The 19,811-nt window shown below is 39.5% G+C and overlaps 1 protein-coding gene across 3 annotated transcripts in view; it reads right to left on the bottom strand.

The window, feature by feature from the left end:
* The window catches only part of CAMKMT (calmodulin-lysine N-methyltransferase), a 266,645-nt gene extending 247,106 nt beyond the window's left edge, over positions 1–19,539 (bottom strand). For 2 of the 3 annotated variants that reach the window (XM_074537190.1, XM_074537189.1), the window contains exons 1-3: positions 19,352–19,483; positions 13,859–14,025; positions 5,076–5,140 (exon numbers count right to left, since the gene is read on the bottom strand). In XM_074537190.1, coding sequence (XP_074393291.1) covers positions 5,076–5,140; positions 13,859–14,025; positions 19,352–19,450 — 331 coding nt within the window. In that variant the 5' untranslated portion in view covers positions 19,451–19,483. Of the gene's footprint in view, positions 1–5,075; positions 5,141–13,858; positions 14,026–19,351 lie in introns of all 3 variants that reach the window. The other variant, XM_074537191.1, reaches the window with a different exon arrangement.
* Between the last annotated feature and the right edge of the window lie 272 nt (positions 19,540–19,811).

The raw sequence follows: 19,811 nt of genomic DNA, 5'->3' as shown, positions 1-19,811 counted from the left end.
GACCTCCAAGGGGCTCTGAGGTTCTGACATGGTAAATCATTTCAAACTGCCACAGCAGAGGAATGAGAGAAGGCTCAGATGACAATGGGTGGCAGTTTCTTCAGGTGAGAATACTGACTGAGGCACGGAGAGGCAGGAAGCATATTCCAGCTGGCAGGCTTTTCACCACTGATCACCAGATGTTTACTCAAAACAATGTCAGAAACTTCCACGCCAGCAGCTGAAAACTCTGCTCCCTGCCTGATTCCAGGTAACATTCCATGCAATGCAGGAGTGCCTCTGCTGCCATAAAGGGTGTCATCTGCTGATTGTCCCCAGGTAACTTTATGGCATCTATCCTTCCAAGCATGATCATTCCGTAGCTGCCATCATCTCTCCACTAAGGAGTGCACATATCTGAGGCACACAGTGAGAGCTCTGAAGAAACAAGTAGCTCTCTAAACCCATCATCATATACCACCAGAAAGATATTCTTCTTGCATTAGTTATTTGAGAAAATGGAGGAAAGAAGAATAGGTTCTTTGTTTTAAAGAAAAATTTAAATTATTTTTTAAGCAAATTTTAAATGAAGTTGCATAATTACCAGTTTTTAGTATCATTTTAAAATTAATATAAACTGAAAAAAAGTGAAACCTAAACAGGGAAAAATAATTTGCTCCCTTCCTGATTTTTGTTTCCAAAACACCTCAATACAAACTTGAAACTTAAGAAAAAAATCATTCTCTTATGTTATTTTGATGAAAAATATGATATGAAGGGCAAAAATATTCTTCAGTTTAGCTAGCTGAATTTAAAAAACCATCCACAAACAACAATTTTTTCCAAAAAAAAACTTGTTGCAGAGACTAGAACTTCTAAATGTTAAATTAGCATAAACAAAAACGGTTCTAAAGATGTTGAGTAAGTGTTTTGTAACAGTAGCTATAGCCAGACACTATATTTTCATGACATTATGTAACATTTTCCACCAATTAAACTAGTAAAATAAAAAAATCAAGAAAGGAGCGAGTATATCATTCTACTTTTCCTGGATTTCACATAGATTAGCTGTTTTCCTCTACATATAGAGGCAACAGAATTTAAAACTATCCTGTTTACATCTATCCCAAATGCAAAGCCTAAGAGTTTACAGGATCTACTTGCCTACAGGAGCAACAACTTTGGAGTGTGTGCCTGGGCAGCTCTGTAACTGTAGCACCCTCTGCTGCTCTTTTAGTTCCAAAACATATAATTGTACACCTAGCCAAGTAGAAAATAAAATGAGTATGTCTTGAACATGTTTTTTGAAAATTAAATTATTAACTAATGCTATGTGCAGTTCACAACAAAATGTTCTGCTATTACATATAGTATATTTTCAATGTTATACTACTTGAGCATCTAGAATATCTTGTTTCTAACATCATCAGACAAAAACCTACTAGATGAACATTCAAAAATATGCTGTATTTCACTAATAAAAATTCTCCTTTACACAGCCTGTAGCTTGCTTAGACTGGGGGCAAATAGTAAAGAGGTTTCTATTTTGGCCCTTTTTATTTCACTTAATCTAAATGTTTACATAATCTGCAATGATTGCTTCTGGGATAGAGTCATAAGCACTTCATTATAACTGCTTTCTCACACCTGGAAAGGCAAGGGAAGGAGACACTCTCAAAAGCTCATCCCTGCAGAATTTTCCTTAATTGTTGGATGATTTCTTCTGCCAGGATGAGCATGTGGTTCCAGGGGCCAGCTGATGCTATCCCATAATGCCACCACCAAACACTCTGCCTGGGATCCATCAGTTCTTTTAAAGGACTGTCTCAGGACTAGAGATGGTGTCAGGTTGTACCCTCTCTTTAACAGATGGCATACTGTTGTCTAAAACGAACAGACTGATCCTTTCCCTCATTCCAGTCCTCTTTTCCCTGCCTCCTGTTTATGCATAGAATTAAAGCTGAAGGAAGTACATTTAGCACTGCATCCTGTCTGTGTGGAGAATTCATTTGGAGTTTTCATGTGGAAACCACTCTCCCACAAAGGATGAGCAGAGAGAAAAAAACTTCCACATTTTTCTGAGAAAGTGAAAACCCATTGCAACTTGTAATGTGAATTTTCATTCACAATGGCAATCCTACAGTGCAAATGCATCTTCAGAAATCTTTTTTTAAAAGGCAGAATACAAGTGTAGGTATACAAATACAAAGTTTGAACGAGCCATTGTGCAGAGGCAATTTTCAAAGTTAACAATTGGGACCCTGCAATACACCACGGACAGCTGCTGCAGCTGGCTCCCCTTTTATCTAGAAGTCTTTCTGGTGCAAGGCAGCATTTTTGGAAGCAATCACAAGTACTCCTCAAAAGCTGCTTATTGATATTTTATATAATGCTGCCAGCTAGTGGCACATCTTGTACTGAGTTGATACCTACTGGGAGTATGGAGACAGTGGCTTTAACTGGAGTCTGCTCTACCACTTCTCTTTTGATGGCATACAGTGATGTGGCTGTCAAAAACCATAAGCACAGAGATCAGCAGGGCAAACAGAAAGAACATAGAAACAGTCCCTGAAAGAGCTTGTTTTAACATAAAGTACTCACTAGAAGAAACAAAAAAACTCCCCCCAAACTACAAAAACCCTGTTATTCGAAAAAAATTATTATGTTTAAAAACAAAGTGAAGTTTTTACAAAAGCTAATCTGTTTCATACAAAATTATTTCATTATTTCTACTAACTTCTAGAAAAAACATTAATCTTGCTGGTAAGTATTCAGTATGGCAACCAAAACAAACAACCAGTACACAAAAACATTTCCCTGTTTTGTGGTAAGTCAGTCCAAGTCATTAAACCTTAAACTTCATTTAAGTGAAGTTTAGTGGCCAGTAAATAAATGCTAGCTATGCAGTGTGCCCCAAAAGAACATAGCACATTGAGTTCTGGCTAGCTCCATTAGTATTAAATATCAGGAGAAATAATCTGATACTGTCAAAGATTATTTCAGAAATATCTGGGGGTTTTTTGAATACACTATGATTTGATAATAAAAAGTTCTTGTGGAACACTACAGAAACTATAAAAACCAGTCAACCTAATTTTAGAAAGACAACAGTAGTTACCTCTGGGGGTAAAAGGAGGCAACACAACACCCTCATAATTTCCCCACAAAGAGGGATAACACAAAGAGAGTCAAGAAATACACAGGAAAAGATTAAAAAAAAGACCAAATTTGAATTAAGGGATAACAGGAGCACACAGAAATTCCATCAGTTATGACCCAAACAGAGCAGCTCACTAAACATATGACTGGGAGAACTTCACTATGATGGTGTAGCAGGCACAAAGTTATTCTGGCTTGGATACTGACAACATCTACTCCATACAGGTGGTAGCAAAAAAGTGTGATTATTGCACTCCAAGCCAGTAGTGCCTGCTGCCAGAAGATGATAATTTTACAGTTATGCTAATAGAGTGTAATCTAGAGTGCATAGTAAAACAGGCATAAACCAGTAATATGTAGATCCATACAGACAGACACTTACAGACAAAGATATTTAAAAATAGGGAAGCAGTGAATCTGGAAATGACTTGGCAAACACTGTATATAATAGCACGGCATGAACCCTCAAAGCAATTCTGAATCCAAAAGGACAAATGCGAATCTTTGTATAAACAGAGAAACAGTGAGAACCACAAATGTCATATTACTCTGTGTTAGCACTGGTGGTGTGCCTATTAGAGTGTAAGTCTCGTTCCACCATCTGCAATCAATACAAAAGTAGCTGAAATACTGGAAGAGGAGCTGACAACACATCTATCAATAGGAAAGCATACAAGAACTTTAGCAGAATAAATTCTTTGTGTTAACAAGGAAATCTGTGTAGATTGAGTACAAACTCAATACCCACACAAAGAACAAGAAATCCTGTTACCATATTACACTGTACTGATTCATTACCTGAGGCACATTTAGACACACACAGAGGAAATATTTTCTCTGCTGATCAAAAGAAATACTTAAGTTGTTATATAGTTAGAACTAATAGAATTAATGTTTATGAAAACATAGCTTTGGAATACTAAGACTGGAAATTTGAGATGAAACATATATATCAAAACAGTTCTATATCATTGGCTTGAGGGGGGAGGAAATATGTGTATATTTCTTTAACATCTGGCAAACTTTACCAACTTATTCTATCAGTTTTCTTCTTTGAAAACAAACAAACCAAGGTGAAAGATAAAGCAAATAACCAAACAACAATTACATGTATATCTCTAAACGTTAATTATATAATAGTAATTACTCATCACACCAAAAATGTTTCAATGTTGGCTCAGCTTTGTTTCCACCACCTACCACAATTTGATAATTCAAGTCCATTAATAGCATAGATCATTTTATTAACAAGTATACTGAAGCAGAGCCATACTGGGTCAGGCATTGATGGCCCACTTAGAGCTCATCTTGGCTCAGGTTAATGCAGCCAGTAACTGATGCTTAGACAAGAGTGAAAGATCAGGACAAACATATCATCCCACTGCCCCATTAATTCTCCTAACACCCAGCACTTCCTAAGCCATAAGTGATGTCTGTATATTTAATAGTCACAGTAAATTTTTCTTGCACAATTTCTTCCCTTTTTTGAATTTATTTCATGTTTTAGGATCCAAAACATTCTGCAGGGAGGAATTTCACAACTTGACTGAGTGCTTTCTTTTGTGTTTCTCTGGTCCAAGTTTGTTCTCTCCGAGCTAGAAGTACCCCTGATTGCTTCCCATCAGTTGCTGCACTGCTGGCCCCTGGCCAACACAAATCAATGGGCTAAACTAATGTTCTATCCACTCCAGTCCAGTTGCTCTAATGTTCCCACCATAGCCACAACCAGAAATAACCTGCACTGGGAGAACTTAAGGGTGTATCCAACACAAACAATGGTGCTACATAAAACTGTAATGCTGTGGTAACCCTGACCACAGTAACGGAGTTTCCCAGCTAAATTAAATGGTTATTGAGGGCTCATATAGAAATGCTTTATATTGGTGCAGTTAGACTTTTATCAACATAGTACTGTACTTAAATAAACAGTAACTTACAGACATTCCCCGTGTTGTCAAAACTTGTAAGAACATCTTTAACATTTAAGAGGCCATTGTGAAATCTGGAAGAAAACAAAAAAAAGCAACTTTACTAATACATAAACCATCAGAAAAAAACCATCTTCAAAAAAGAGATTTACTGTATGCATTCACTTCTCACCATCCCCTTTCACAGTGAAGCAGCAAAAAGGTACTACTGTAGCCACCAGGGGGAAAACAAGGGGACAATCACCAGTCTGCAAAGTCCCAGCACTGAAATCCATTCATCAGGAGGATTGTGTTTCTCAGAAACTACTATCAGCAGGAAAACATTACGAAGGAGCATCAATTTTTATTTAGTTGTGGAAGTTACATAGAAGAAAGGAGGAATTTTGGTAAATCAATTTCTTTGAAAGGGAAAATCCATAAAGTATTTTTGAACAGCAGCTGAATGCACATTCCTATTTTCTCCCACAAAATCAAGAACACTTAATTAGGTTCATGCTAATTAATGTGTTCAGTTAACTGCATTTTTTTTTGGTTTTACATTTGCATAACCCATGCAAAATGAACATTTGAGAGTGGGGATAATAAATTAATTACCTATATTTCATACATCAACTGCAAATTTTAGAATGCTGTGAGCAAAACACTGACAGCAGCAGAAAGAATAAGCACCAAAACTGAATAAAATTTACCTAAGATTTGCCTTCAAATGGGCAGTGGCACATACATAAAAAAGCATCTAATTTTGTTTTAATTATTCCAAACTAATCTAAGCCCAAAATGAACAAAATATTAGTCTCACACTTTACAACAATCAGATTACACAGCTGTTTCACAAATGCATGAAAGAAAATCTAAAAGGAATTCAGCAAGGCAGCAAAATATGAAAAATATAGGGTTTTAATAATGTTTCAAATACAGCTTCTAAGGCTGTTTGGGAGCACATTAATTTGAAATACTAAAAAAAATCCAATAAATCCCAGAATTTTAGCACCTACAAAATTAGTTCTCATTGCCTCAGCTGTTCTTTCCTGAAGAAAGACTGCTGTAAGAATGGGGGGAAAAAATCAATCATTCTGCAAACATGAAATTGCATAATTATTGTGAAAAGCCCACTATTTATAGCTTCTGATAAGCATAACCATTAAATAAATAAATATTAACAAGTTAAATTTTGAAAAGCACCAAACAGCAACTAGACAAATTCTTAAAAAATGAAAATTAAATGGAAATCAAATTAACAAACTGAACTGAGCTCATCAGAAGCCACAAAGAAGTACATGAGAGATGTTACAAAAGATACAGCTGGACATGAGTGCTCTTCTCCCAGGTACACAAAACCAAACCAAAATTACATGCCTTCTCTGCAGAGGAAGTCTACAAGAATGCTGATGGATCATACGGATTGTTAATGTAGTTCTTTTTTGCAAGTGTGTTTTCCATCAAATTGGACACCCAATTCAACAGAGCTGGTGCAAGAGAAGTAACAAGAAAGGAGATAGGTTTGGTAGTTCTGCCATCCACAGAGGGCCCTTTAAACTCTCCCCTGCTGACTCCTCAGAACTCTATAAACTCTGTAACTCTGCCTATGTCTGGGGCTGGTGGGGTCTCTTACACAACTGTGAATGTCTCATCTCTAAATGAATGCAAATGGAGGGTGGGAGATGCTGAGGAAGTAAAGAAATATTTTAATCTCTGTTGGCATGCAGGGTAGTCTTGGGATAACATGTTTTGGTTTCTTTTTCCCCCCCCCTCGATTTCTTAATGTACATAGTTCATATCTAAAGGAGATTTATCATGTAACTCTCCAAGTGAAACAAACAAAGATAAGAATAAAAATTTAGTAGTCTAGTACCAGTAGTTAACGGAATGAAGAAAGAAAAACAGAAGTAAGTGAAATGTCCGGGTCTAGAAAAGAATACAATTCATATACTTAAGGGTCAAAAGGTAGGGAAACACAAAAAGGAGAAATTATAAAACCCAGCACTAGCCAAAACTGCTTAAAATTTGTGGAATCCAAAAACTGAGGAATTCAGCATAATCTCTTCCAGCAGACAAGTTTTAGGACTGAAGAAAGCAACATGCCAACAGCTGATCTACTTGTGGAAGGGACAGTTCAGGAAAACACACTTCCAAACAGCAATAGCCATGTTTCTCCATTTGGAGATCTGTACTTGTGGAACCTGCAGACAAACTCTGCACCAAGCATTCCCCAACTCTCCCATCACAGCCTTTACTCACAGACTTCAAGTTACATGCACCTGTAAACACAGGTGTTCTCTAACCCCAAATTCTGCCATAAATAGTGTGCTACTCAGTCCTGCACCTAAAAACCAGCGCCTGTAGTTTGGGATTCGCTGCCCTCCCTGCACATGCATCCTCAGCAGTTCTGCAGCAGCTGCTGCTTCACTGTCCCATCCCATCAGCTGCTCCTCCACCAGCAAAGCCAGAGAAAACTGCCAAGATACAGCACATCTTGCTTTCATGAGTGCCTGTCACCATCACAGCTTTCCCAGTGCAGCTGACAGAGTCTTAAGTGTCATGTGCACTGAATGATTAAAGTCAAGGAATCACAGAAGCTTGGGATTAAACCCCAACCCTTAAATTCCCATAATTTCCACAAGTATCTCAAAATATGGAAGAACATTAGTATTCAGTTCTTTAGAACATGTCACTGATGTCATTCAGTTCAAAGTTCAAAGCTTTGATTGCTGAGATCAACAAAGTCCTTCAAAGAAGCACAGGTAAGCATCATGGAAAAAGTGAATTTCAGGCTGGCGTGGTTAATCTGATTCACAGTGTTCTTACAATAAGTCTCCAAGGAACAACAGGCAAAAATTTCTATGGCTGAGGCAGTGAGTAATAGCAGACAAATCTATGAACAATAAACTAATTCAACTCATGTTTCTCCTGATACAAAGCAAAGAAGAATTCCTTACTCTGAACTACAAATAAATCAGCTTTGGATGAAGTCAGAGAGAGTGAGATCAACCTTTAAATATATTAATGTTCCTTCCTCTCCAATTCAGGCAACACAAGTGGCAGACTTTTCCATGTATATAAAAATAGCTACGGATAGTACAAAAAAAGTCTTTCAGTAGGTGCCTATTAAGGCATGCGCTTCATCAACCATAATGAAACAAAAGTTAAGTTCCTTCTTTCCTTTTATATTATTCTTAAACTGTGATGAAAAATAACACAAGTAAGCATGTGCCTATATTAACTTTAAAAACCTACAAAATCTAAGATAGAATACATTTCCACATAATATGAAAAGGGGAAAAACACCAAACACATCACCATAAACTATTAACCTATGTACAAATTAAAAGTATATTTGTGAAAAATGAAAGATGGAATAATGGTAAAAAATTACTGTTAAGGGTACTTCACAAAAAGGCTTGTTGTACATCACTATCAATTGTCACTGTGGCCCACTAAGAACCTGAGTTATCTGCAAACTTTGCTCTCTATCAGATGCTCTTTCTGTGCCAGAGTATTGCAAAAAAAAGGCAACTCTTCTTTCATTCCAGTTCTAGATCCCAGCTTAATATGGCAAGAAACTGAAACAAAGGTTCTTCGACTACAGGTTTGTTTTTTTTTACAGACATCTTGGGCAATATGGTGGAGCAGCCATTGCTTGATCAGTGAATAAAAGAAGTATGTTGCCAAATCACTTTTCATCTTTCCTCCATTTCCAGCTCCTGGGGCCAGCCCTTTATGCTGCTAAATTCACACAGTCTCTTAGCAAGCAATACATGGAAAAAAGCAAGTTTGTCATATCCACATGAATTGTCCATAAGAAGTAGGCAATATTCACTGAAATTTGTTTCCCTTCACTTTTTTAATCTCTACCCCTAAAATAAAAAGCTTTAAAAAATTGAAAATATTATTAGGAGAAATATCCAAGAGGAATAGCCAATGGAATTCAGTCCTATACCATCTTCTAACACAGCTTGCACAGACAAGTAGTGTCTCTGCATGCCCCTCATTTCTAAACCACAGGCCTAGAATCATCTAATAGTTTCTGTCATATTTTTATCTGCAGGTTCATTCATATTCAGAATAAAGGCATGACATCTTGCAAAGTACACTAAACACCTTTTACAAAGATTTAACCCTTCCTGTAACCTGCTGACATTGTTCCTTTCAGTTCTGTACTTTAGTATTTGAAACAGCAAATGACTGATCAATGGAAAATATTTTACCACAGAAATAACTTATTTCTGCACTGTTTTCTTAAAATGAGCCTACAATTTAAAAGCAAATCCATATCCTGAAATAGAAAACTTGAAGATATTGATTGCTCCTTTTTTAACTCAAATAAAAGAACAATTTTCCTATCTAAAAGGCAGGCACCATCTCCACAGTGAGACACTGCATCCTTATGATCTGTAATCACTTCATTGCTAAAACTATTCATACAAAATTCAAATTTAAAAGCACATTCCTGATGAAGAATACAAGGATTTAGAAAGGCAGTATTAAATAAATATTTTTAATAGTTCTATGTACTTACTATATATTTTCCTATCTCTAAGAAAACACATATTGAGCACATGCATAATTTTTCAACAGCAGAGTGAAGTACTGCCACAATTAAGAAGAACTCGAAAAAAGCTAACAAACACACCTGAAAGTTCTAAAAATAAAAGCACAGGGGAGATATGGAGACGGTGGTGCTGTCTGTCCAGCTGCAGTGCTTATAGCTCCCCCTGGGGATGGATGAGGAGCCAAGCGAGAGCTGATGGGTCAGGACCGAGGGGAGGGCAGGGACTGGTGACATTTACAGTGGGGCTTTGCTACAGGGGCACCAACAGAGGAAACCCTCTGCAGACAGGGAGAGGAGCAGCCTTGCATTCCCAAGCCCTGGTCTCCATGGGGACCTTCCACCACCCCCATAGCTGTTGGAGGGACAACATACCGGGGCATAAAAATTCCAGGAGGTTCCTGAAATGCTTCTCTGTTCAAGAGCAGCTGACAAAGAGAAATGCTGTGCTGGACCTTGTTCTTTCCAACAAGGAGGGGCTGATGGGAAATGTGAATCTCCAAGCAAGCCTTGGCAGCCAGGACCATGAAATGGTGGAGTTTGAGATCCTGAGGGCAGTGAGAAGGGTGCACAACAAGCTTGCTACCCTGGACTTCTGGAGAGCAAACTTTGGCCTCTTCAGGGATCTCTTTGGTAGAATACCATAGGATAAAGACCTGGAGAGAAGAGGGGCCCAAGAAAGCTGGCTGATATCCAAGGATGACCTCTGGAATGGTGCATCCTGAACAAGAGGAAGTCAGACAAGAAAGCCAGGAGGCCTATGTTGATGAACAAGACACTCCTTGACAAATTCAAACACCAAAAAGAAACCTACAGAGTGTGGAAGCAAAATCAAGTAGCATGTGAGAAATACATAGAAATTGTCCAAGCATCCAGGGTTCAGGTCAGGAAAGATAAAGCTCAATTAACATCATCCAGACAAGTATGCAGTGTGTAGGAACATCAAATACAATACAAATCCAGACGAGACTGTACTAAGCAAATGAGGTTTTTGATTCTAACACAAGAAATTTCATTTTCACTGCTAACAAAACCCCACACTCACCAGACACCCCTTTTGATACCCCAGAGTTACTGTGAAGCACCTTAGTACCTAAACAAACTTTGAGACCATGTTCCACCATGTATTATAAATTTATATTTCATTAAGCACACTTAACCAGAAGAGTTACGGAGATTTTTAAAATGAGTCAATGATATTTCACTGCAAGGATCTAGTCAAAACAGCACCTAAATTCAGCTTAAATTTTTTAAGCTGAAAATTGCCATATACTGGGAGTTTCGGCTTTCTGCTTTGGAAGATTTGTTATGAAGAATGATGCAGAAAAATATAAACTAGTGACGGAAAAACATGGCATAATATCTTCTTTCTGAGATATGAATCCAGCCTGAATTTATTTAGAGAAACAGCAAAACCAACAAACTTTAGAAAAGCACACACATGACTGGTAGTTCCTACAAAAGCTTCTATTTTCCTGACAAACTGGTCCCAAGCCCCTCTAGAGCAATAATTCCAGCTAGGTCATAGCATATCTGAATATACAATTTTATCAGTTTTGACAGCCCTTGAACTGATACAGCTTGACCTTTATACTCTTTGCCAAAAGCCACTAACAACCTTATGAACTTTCTTAAGTATTTAGTTTCGTCAAGATATTAGCTGACAGCCCTTTTAACATTGAACATATGCAATGAGCTTTTCCAAGAAGATGTTAATGCACAAGGAAAACAAATGTAGATGAAAATTCCAAAGCACTTTTGTCAAGACTTTAGAGAGGATATAGCAACATTTTTTTTCCTTGACAAAAAGCTATAAAAACATTTTCCTATTCAAGCATGCTGTTCTGGATTTACCTGACTGGAGCTATTGTTAATATTATGCTCTTGTTAACTTGCTAAATTGTTTCTGCTGTTAAATATTATTATAAATAAAATTTTGCCAGTGGACAGAGAAAAACCAGGGATAGACTGTCAGACATACAGAGAGTGCTTAAGTTTCCAACATATGATCAGTTTCCAAAGATCCAGGAATGCTTACTCCAAGAATTTTTATCTTTTAGATATGTAAGTTTCAGCAAGAAGAACTGTTGCTTTGTTATGTACCTTAAACTGTTAGGCTGATCCCCTAAATTACTGCTTTTGCAAAAATGGGGAAGAAACTTGATTTAACACTGACTCATGGTAAAGTCAATTTTGTTGCAGTCTATTTATACCTTGTTCCTAGCAAAACCCACAGTATTTTCTCCTTCCCCTCTTCATCTCCTGCAATATTCTGAAATAGTAAGTACACTCTATGTATTGTCACTGCTTCTGTGTGGAGAAAACATTTTAATATAGAAGTGTGTAAGACTAAGCAAGTTCTGATCATTATTCCTAAAATGATCAGTGACTACTATTTTTAGAGGTCACTGAATATCTTTTGGAAAGGAACAAATGCAGGGAAAACATAAAATAAAAATCCCATCAGAAGACAATGTCCATATTCTCCTCAATATTCAGTTTTGGAAATGTGGTGTGAGCCTGCTCCAGCACAGAATCTATACATTTCCACTGAACAGGATTAAAGAAACACAATAAAATAACAAATAAACTGCTCTTGGTCAAAGTCTATAGTTGAGCTGTGTCCTATTATCAATGAAACTACTATTAGGTAAATAATACCAAATAAAATGATGGCATAGAAAGTGTTGGAAAGAGAAGCACACAAATGCCAGAGCAGGATCAGTCTGACATCCCCTTGGCTTCTGTACTGCCAGCACAGGTGAACCTTAGCTCATCTCCTACCTTGAAAGTCCAGAACAAGTAAATCAAGTGGCAGCGAGTGCTGCAAGCCATGACAGTGAAGTAAAGGAGTGCAGGGCTGCATTGTAAGGGACTGCAGCCTTGTTCAGCCCAAATTCTACCTAAACACCTTGTGCTTCCTATCCCCAGTGTGCCTCTGAGGACCTAGAAACAAGGAATAGGGACACTGCACCAAAGGCATTATGTAGACTGGCAGTGTTTGAATTAATCCACAGCATTCACTGGTGCTTTACAGGAAAAGTCTATACATGGGAAAACACTGCACCTACTTCTATTACAAACAGCAGTTTTCCAGTGGAAAAGTTTCCTTTTGAACCCTTTTAACATCCCTGAGTGTAAGCCTGGAAAATGGAAAATTAGGAGTTTATAAAGCTCTAAAGAATTTTGTTCTGGACTTTACATCCAGATGCAAACTTAAAATGCCTGTAGTGTTGTGGGGTTCCTCTAGTTTGGTTTTTTCTCATTGGTTCATTTTAAAACTTTGCAAAAATGCTGCAGTTTAATGATGATCACATTTTTGTGTTAGATCTTAATTCCTAAGCTTGACTTTGAAGTCTCAGGTAAACAAAAATGCACTTCTTGATTTGGGCTCTCCAGAAGACCTTCCACTGCGCAGACAATGCAAAATCCTCCACCTTCAGAGATGTAATTAGCTGCTGCAGAACAAGCACCAATTCAGGGATTCTTAAGTTACTTTTGCAAACTTCCTGAGGCAAACCAAGTAAAGTAGATACAAAACTGAACCTGGAAAAGAAAACCAAAACAACAGAAAAGAAAAACAGAAACAAAACCCCTCAAACACAGTAATGAATGAGAGTTACAAACAAAGCTACTGAGAATTCAGTGAAATTACTTCAGAAAGTTTTTTGGAGGGGAAGTAAGCTTTCTGTTGCTCTGTTTGTGTGCATGTGGGCTTTCTATTTGTCAATTTCTTTAATAAAAATAATCTGCCTCAATATAAGATTACTTTATTAAGTATATATTATTTTGTAGGAATTTGGCTGCCAAATTATCATTGAGTTTTTTAAAATAGCACTAAGAAGAAAACTGAATAAAATTACCAAAAGCCTTTTAGAACACCATTAATAACATCATGTCATAAAAAATTTTAAGACCATAAATAACTGTGTTCCGGTTTTTTATATCCTACGTATAACTGAAGAATGTCAAAACAGGAAGCTGTTAAAATATAAAATATATGCTCATATTTGCATTCTGTTTTAGCTACAAGCATCAGTATTTTCAGTCAAGCTCTGCCACTTCAGTGAAATGTACCAGAAAGAAGAGTCAGACAAGCTGCTTACTGTGACAAACAACTAAAAATAACATTTACCAGTTTATTTGTAAACTATGCCCTAGTTACACAAAACGGTGGAAGAATGACTAATGAGTTTTATATTTGAAGCCCATTCAAGATCTTACTTAAAATTTAAATTGTGGTTACCTTAAGGAGACACTGTACTTGGGATAAAAGATGCTTCTATACTGAACCCAGGTCCCAGTTTCCTCTTCTGTACTCTGGTCTTCTATTGAAAAGAGATTGAATGATGCAAACCTTCTGACAGACACTTGTTGGAGATGCACATCTTTCAAGTGCTTTTTCCTCAGAACCTTTGAAGTGAAGAACGAAATAAACATTAAAAATAAAACAATAAAACAAGAAAATAACAAACCCATGCCTTTTTGAGTGAAGAGGGAAACCATAATGGATATGCTATCAGCTAGTAGTTATGAATAACAAAGTAAGTCAGGCCTGAACAAAATACAGTGGTATTGATGGCAGGAGTCAAGAGAATGAGTTATGAATTACGTCTCAGTAACTAAAACAAATGCACTGTATTCAGAAGTACACAAAATTGATTTTTTAACTCAAGCTCCAGAAAACCCATGCAAAAATTAGAGGGCCAAACTGGGTTCTTCCCATCCTCTCATTTGACCAAGTTTCACAGCCCAAGCCTTGCCCTCCCCAAGCAATTTCTGTGCCACTCACTGTCCCTATAGAGGGGGAAAAGATCAACAACAAAGGAATCTTTTGTAGAATTAAAATGACAAACCCAAAACATGATCTTCAGGTGCCAGAGTGCTGTGTGTTCCCCTGATAGATTCCTTCCTAGCCTAGAAATCTTCTGCTGCACACTTGCAGAGATGCTGCCAAAGTTCCCTAAGCTGAAAAAAATTATTCCTGTCCCAGGCCCCAGACTTTCAGACACCACAACTCTACATTCCCCAACCAGGCCCCCACAAGGGGACTGACACATGAGCCAAACTCCAGGCGAGCCCCAAAACACTCTGAGAGCACCAAGTTCAGTGCTGAGAGACTGAGGAATGACATCTGCATTTCTTAAATGATTCAAACACTTGTTCAGGAGAGTGAAACCGTGGGCTCTCTGTGCTGCCCAGTCTGCTGCACTCAGCCATCTTCAGGGAGTGAGGCACCAACCCCTCTGTGCAGGGGAACCCAGCACCCAGCTGCCTGAGCTGTGCCATTGCTCACAAGACAGCCAGCACTTCCCTGCCAGACAAAAAGATTTATTTCTAAGGGCAGTGATGTGGAAGGAAAAGTGTCCTAGATTTAACTTCTTTCTCCTAACATTGGAGAGAATACATAAATAATTGCCATTGCATTTTTAAAATTAAGGTGCATATGCAGTCCCCAGTAATGGATTAAAAAACAAAAAATAAACCAAACCAAAACAAAGAAAAACAGAGCAGAAAATAAACTCATGCCTATAAATTGATAGGGGTACAAGGAAGAGCTCCATTTAGTAGAACAGCAATTTACAAGTTTTTGTCACCTAGAGATAAGTCAAATGAGAAACAGCTCTCAAGAATTATGAAACTTGAAATAGAAGCTTAGCATACAGGATGTGTACAAAAAAAAAAAAAAAAAAAAAAAGAAAGAGAGTCAGTGATTTTTTTTGCTATACCCAACCATGCTTTAACTGAAAATGTACTCCCATTTAAAAGCCTTACAGTTTGGGGCCATGATCTGTTATTTTGCAGGACATTTGGAAGTACTACATATGTGAGCAGAACAATTTTTTTTGGTGCTTAACAGCAGGTCTGAGACATCAGGCTTACTGCTTTTGGAGCTATTTTCATTGGCAGGTAGGTCTCATCACATGACAGGCATTTTTTATGAAGTATTAAAAATGTCTGGGTGCTGTCCACACTACCTTGTAACACATGAGAAAAATACACACATGAATGAAAAATGCAAAAATATCAAAGCAGAAAATTAAAAGACCAGCAAAATTAAGATCTTCATGTATTAGCTGTGTGCCTGAAAACAAAATATCTTGGCTATCTTGACAACTAAAGAAAACCAGCAAGACCTACTTTTCAGAAAAGTGTTTTGTTTGGGGACTTCTTTAAAGCAATAGCAAGCCATTATCAACAGGAAAAAAAAATACAGTGGCAACAACACTTTCCTATTTTCAGTTTTTGTTGTACAGAGACATCTTATAGCCACTCTGTAAAATTCAATTTAATTCTCTGGGTTAGCAGAAAATCTCATGAGCATTTGAATACTCAAAAGAACATTTCTCCCACAGCCTCAAACAAAAATCAAGTGGTCTAATATCTGAAAATTACGACAGCAGGTCAAATATTTTAAAACCCTACATGTAACTGAGAAAATAGCACAAATGGAGAATATGTTACATCATTTATATCTAGCTCTGTACTTTTTACATATGGATCAAAGGGGTTTTTTTCTCAAGTCTATTCCTAAAAGGACCACAGTTATGTTAAACAGGGTACAAAGATAAATTGCTGCTATAGAATAACCCACTGATAAAAACAAAAGGTGACAAACCTATCTTAATTCATCACCAAAAATGTTCTACAAATATTCTAGTACCACAGATCATAATTTCAATGCCCTTGGTTTAATCACAGGATTAGTACCATGTTTAGGACTTCCTGTAAAACCTAAAACTGGTTGATATCTCTTTAAAAGAAGCTCACCAAAAAACAATCCCCCACAAACAACATGGAGAAAGGCAGTCACCTGAATTTCCCTGTACTTGTATATTCTTGTGTTAGGCCCAGTTGCACTAAGAGCCAAATTCAGTAACAGCTCATGGTCTACAAACCTCTGCCAGTTCTCTGGCAGTGACTGCAACATGGTATTTTGTACATGCAAGAAAGTTTCTACACAATCAACTACAACATAACCTGTAACTGCACTCTAAATATCATCCATAGGACTATAGTACTTATTTTTACAAATAATTTTTTTACCAAATTGTTTTATCCAATTGTAAACAATTTACAAACTCAAGACTAACAAAGACATGGAAAAAAGATCTGAAGCACAGGAACCCTTCACAGAGAGAAGAGAAGGAAGAGATGAAAATTAGTTTTAGAAATGCTTCTGTTCAGGAAAAGAAGTGTCACTGACCTGTCCTAACTTTAGCTTTTATTTTTCAATTTTGGAAGTTAAAGTACATTAGCAGGTGACAACATATTCTCAGGCATGTAGTGTGGCTCTTGGGGATGGCCCTGTGCAGGGCCAGGAGCTGAACTTGATGATCCTTGTGCCTCCTTTCCTGCTCAGCATAATCCGTGATTCTGAGACTTGAGCGAGAACAGCAAGAGGAAGGTAACAGGCAGGATAAATAAAAAAGCTTACAGATTTCATGAAACTTTCTCTAGGGAGCAAATGTACATATGGGGAGGAACCTAAAGCATGCCAGTTGCTCTAACTTCCCTGCTGAAAACTACTGACTGGATAATGCCTTCAGCCTTAGGGAACTTATCCAGTCATTTACAAATGCACAGTAAATGGGTAACTTCCCTTAGCATTTTTTCAAATGCAAAAAATACTTCTCTTGATTCTGACAGACTAAGTTTAAAAATATTGTCAAACTTCAAACTCAGTGCATACATAAAACATTTCATTGATAAAGAGCACACAGGTAATTATGCAAACCCCTGCTTCTTTATGCTAGCTTCATAGGATACCTCATAAAAGGGCTTTTTTTTCTTAATTAAATCAGCGAGCATGCACTCAAGAATCCTTACCATAGTAAATCAATTTGTGTGTGCATTGAATGAAAGCAAATTCAAGATATAAACACACCACAGAACTGATTTCACGTAAGGCGTTATTATAAGCAGTATGAAAAGTGCTTTTAAAAGCATTGTAAGAAACACTTTGACAGTGCTCCTTTAAAAACGGATTTAAAGGGAGGTTGATACCTTCTTCCAATCCATAGATAGATCTGAGCACCACTGTAGCAAAGAGCACAGAACTGATTTTTACTTCAGATGTACCAGTAAGATTAAATTGATCCTTGCTCATTGTACCATATAAAAATCAACAGAAAAGCTAAAGAACATGGAAAAACCAAGAGAATCTGCAGAGGTAAAGGTCACAGATACATGTAGTTTGAGAAAAAAAGAGAAGCCTTCTCCCCAAATACCTACATGCACTCTTCCACAACCCCACTCTATTGTTATGAAAAGTTCCTTATGATTTTAAGAGACAGGAGTATGCCAAAGGCAGTGTATGTTGAGAAGAAATAACAGCTAGTACAGCCACAGAGTGCAGCTTATATAGGCTGCTGGAACAGAAACCTACAACGACAAACCTGATACTCCTACTAGTAACTTTGACATTTCCTCCTTTGGAGTATAATAAAACAGAAGCTGGTCCTGTTGAACAGGACTGGCAAATTTTGAAACCAAAAGCGCACACAAAGTGCAATATTGATGTCCCCGGGCCTCTCACCGTGACCCAGCTGCAGCCAGGTGCCCCTTCCAACCCGGCTGCCACCACTGACTCAGTGCCACCCCTCTGCCCTGTCAGGGACAGCTGTCCACAGGCGGCTCCAGATGTCCTCTGAAAGGACGGAAACAAACACTCAAGTAGGGCTGTCAGTTTCACAAAAACAGCCAATGAAACTGACTAGAATTTTTAAGCCTTTAGCCTACACTCGTCTGAAGAGGAATCCTTTCCGACCTTGCACTGCTCTGAAAGAGTCTAAAACAGTGTGGAGGGCTGCAGCTGAGGAGCTGCTGTTTACCACAGCACAGGTGTCACCACTTGCTCCTTCTTCCTCCTCACCTTCCTCCAGGCACAGCCCCTCAGCAAAATGCAGCTTTCACTGCCAGGCGAGCGGGGTCTCACCCCAGCTCCCCACCAAAGGCAATCTGGGGGGTAGGGAGCAAGGAGCAGGAATGAGGTGTCAGCCACAACAACCAGCCCCAGTGGCATCGATGGAAGGTGTCAAACTACGGCCTGAAAATCCCAAGGTGCCCTCAGGGGTGAGGGTGCCAGTGGGGTGCTGGTCCTCCTCCCTGAACACAAGCCATGGACAGTTTTGGGAATCTACTGAAGGTACATTTTAGAATCATAAAATCACAGAACAAGCTGAGTTGGAAGGGACTCACCAGGACCATCGAGTCCAACTCCTGGCCCTGCACAGGACACTGCAAGAGTCACACTGTGCGCCTCAGAGCATTGTCCAAACTCTATCAGGCTTCAATCCTATCAGGCTTGCCAAACACCACTTCCCTGGGGAGCCTGTTCCAGTCCCCAGCCATCCTCTAGATGAAAAACCTTATTCTAACATCCCACCTAAACCTCTCTTGTGCAACTTCAGGCCATTCCCTTAAGTCCTGTCACCGGTCACGAGAGTGAAGTGATCGGTGCCTGCCCCTCCGCTTCCCCTCTCTTTAGAGAGGGTTGGGTGCATATACATATATATACATATTTTTATTATCATATTTTCCAAGGAGAGTGCTGCAAGCCCCTTTACATGGCCCGCCATAGTATAGCTCGTAATACTCCTGTAGGGGTGCAGGACCCGCCGCACCGCCGCCGGGTCACAGCCGGGCCCGAGGGAGCAGGGCGAGCCCCGCGCTGCCCTCAGGCTGCGCCGCCGCCCTCCGCCCGCCATGCCGCCCCCTGCCCGCGGGCTCCCCCTACCTGTCCGAGCAGCCGCCAGCGGGCTCGGGCCGCCGCCGCGCCGCTCGCCTCGCACCTGCCCGCGGCGGGGCGGCGCGGGGAGCCGGCAGCCTCGGCCATGCGGCGGCGGGAGCGCCGGGAGCTGGCGCGGCGGGAGAGAGGGAGGGAGGGAGCGGTGCCTTGGGTGGCGGGGCCGCGCCGCTGAGCATCCAGCGGCTGCGGGACCGGCCGGGTTAGGGATGGAGCGGGAGGAGGGGCGCGGCCATCTTTGCTAAGGGCAGCGCCTGAGCGAGTCTCGGCGGCCGAGAGGAAGCGCGCTGCTCTTCAGGCCCGGCACGGCGTGGGTGCTGCTCAAGACAAGTGGCCCGTGGCCACCGCGCCCGGGGACGGGGCTGGGTGTGGCACGGCGGCCACCCGGGAAAGCCGCCCCAGGGAGCGTGCCCGCCCCGCCGTGGCTCCGCGCCCCGGCGCTGACATCAGC

The sequence above is a fragment of the Zonotrichia albicollis genome, chromosome 3 (assembly GCF_047830755.1).
Source record: "Zonotrichia albicollis isolate bZonAlb1 chromosome 3, bZonAlb1.hap1, whole genome shotgun sequence".
Lineage (NCBI taxonomy): Eukaryota > Metazoa > Chordata > Aves > Passeriformes > Passerellidae > Zonotrichia > Zonotrichia albicollis.
The sequence above is the reverse complement of the archived record's forward strand: the minus strand, read 5'-3'. Positions and strand labels throughout refer to the sequence as shown.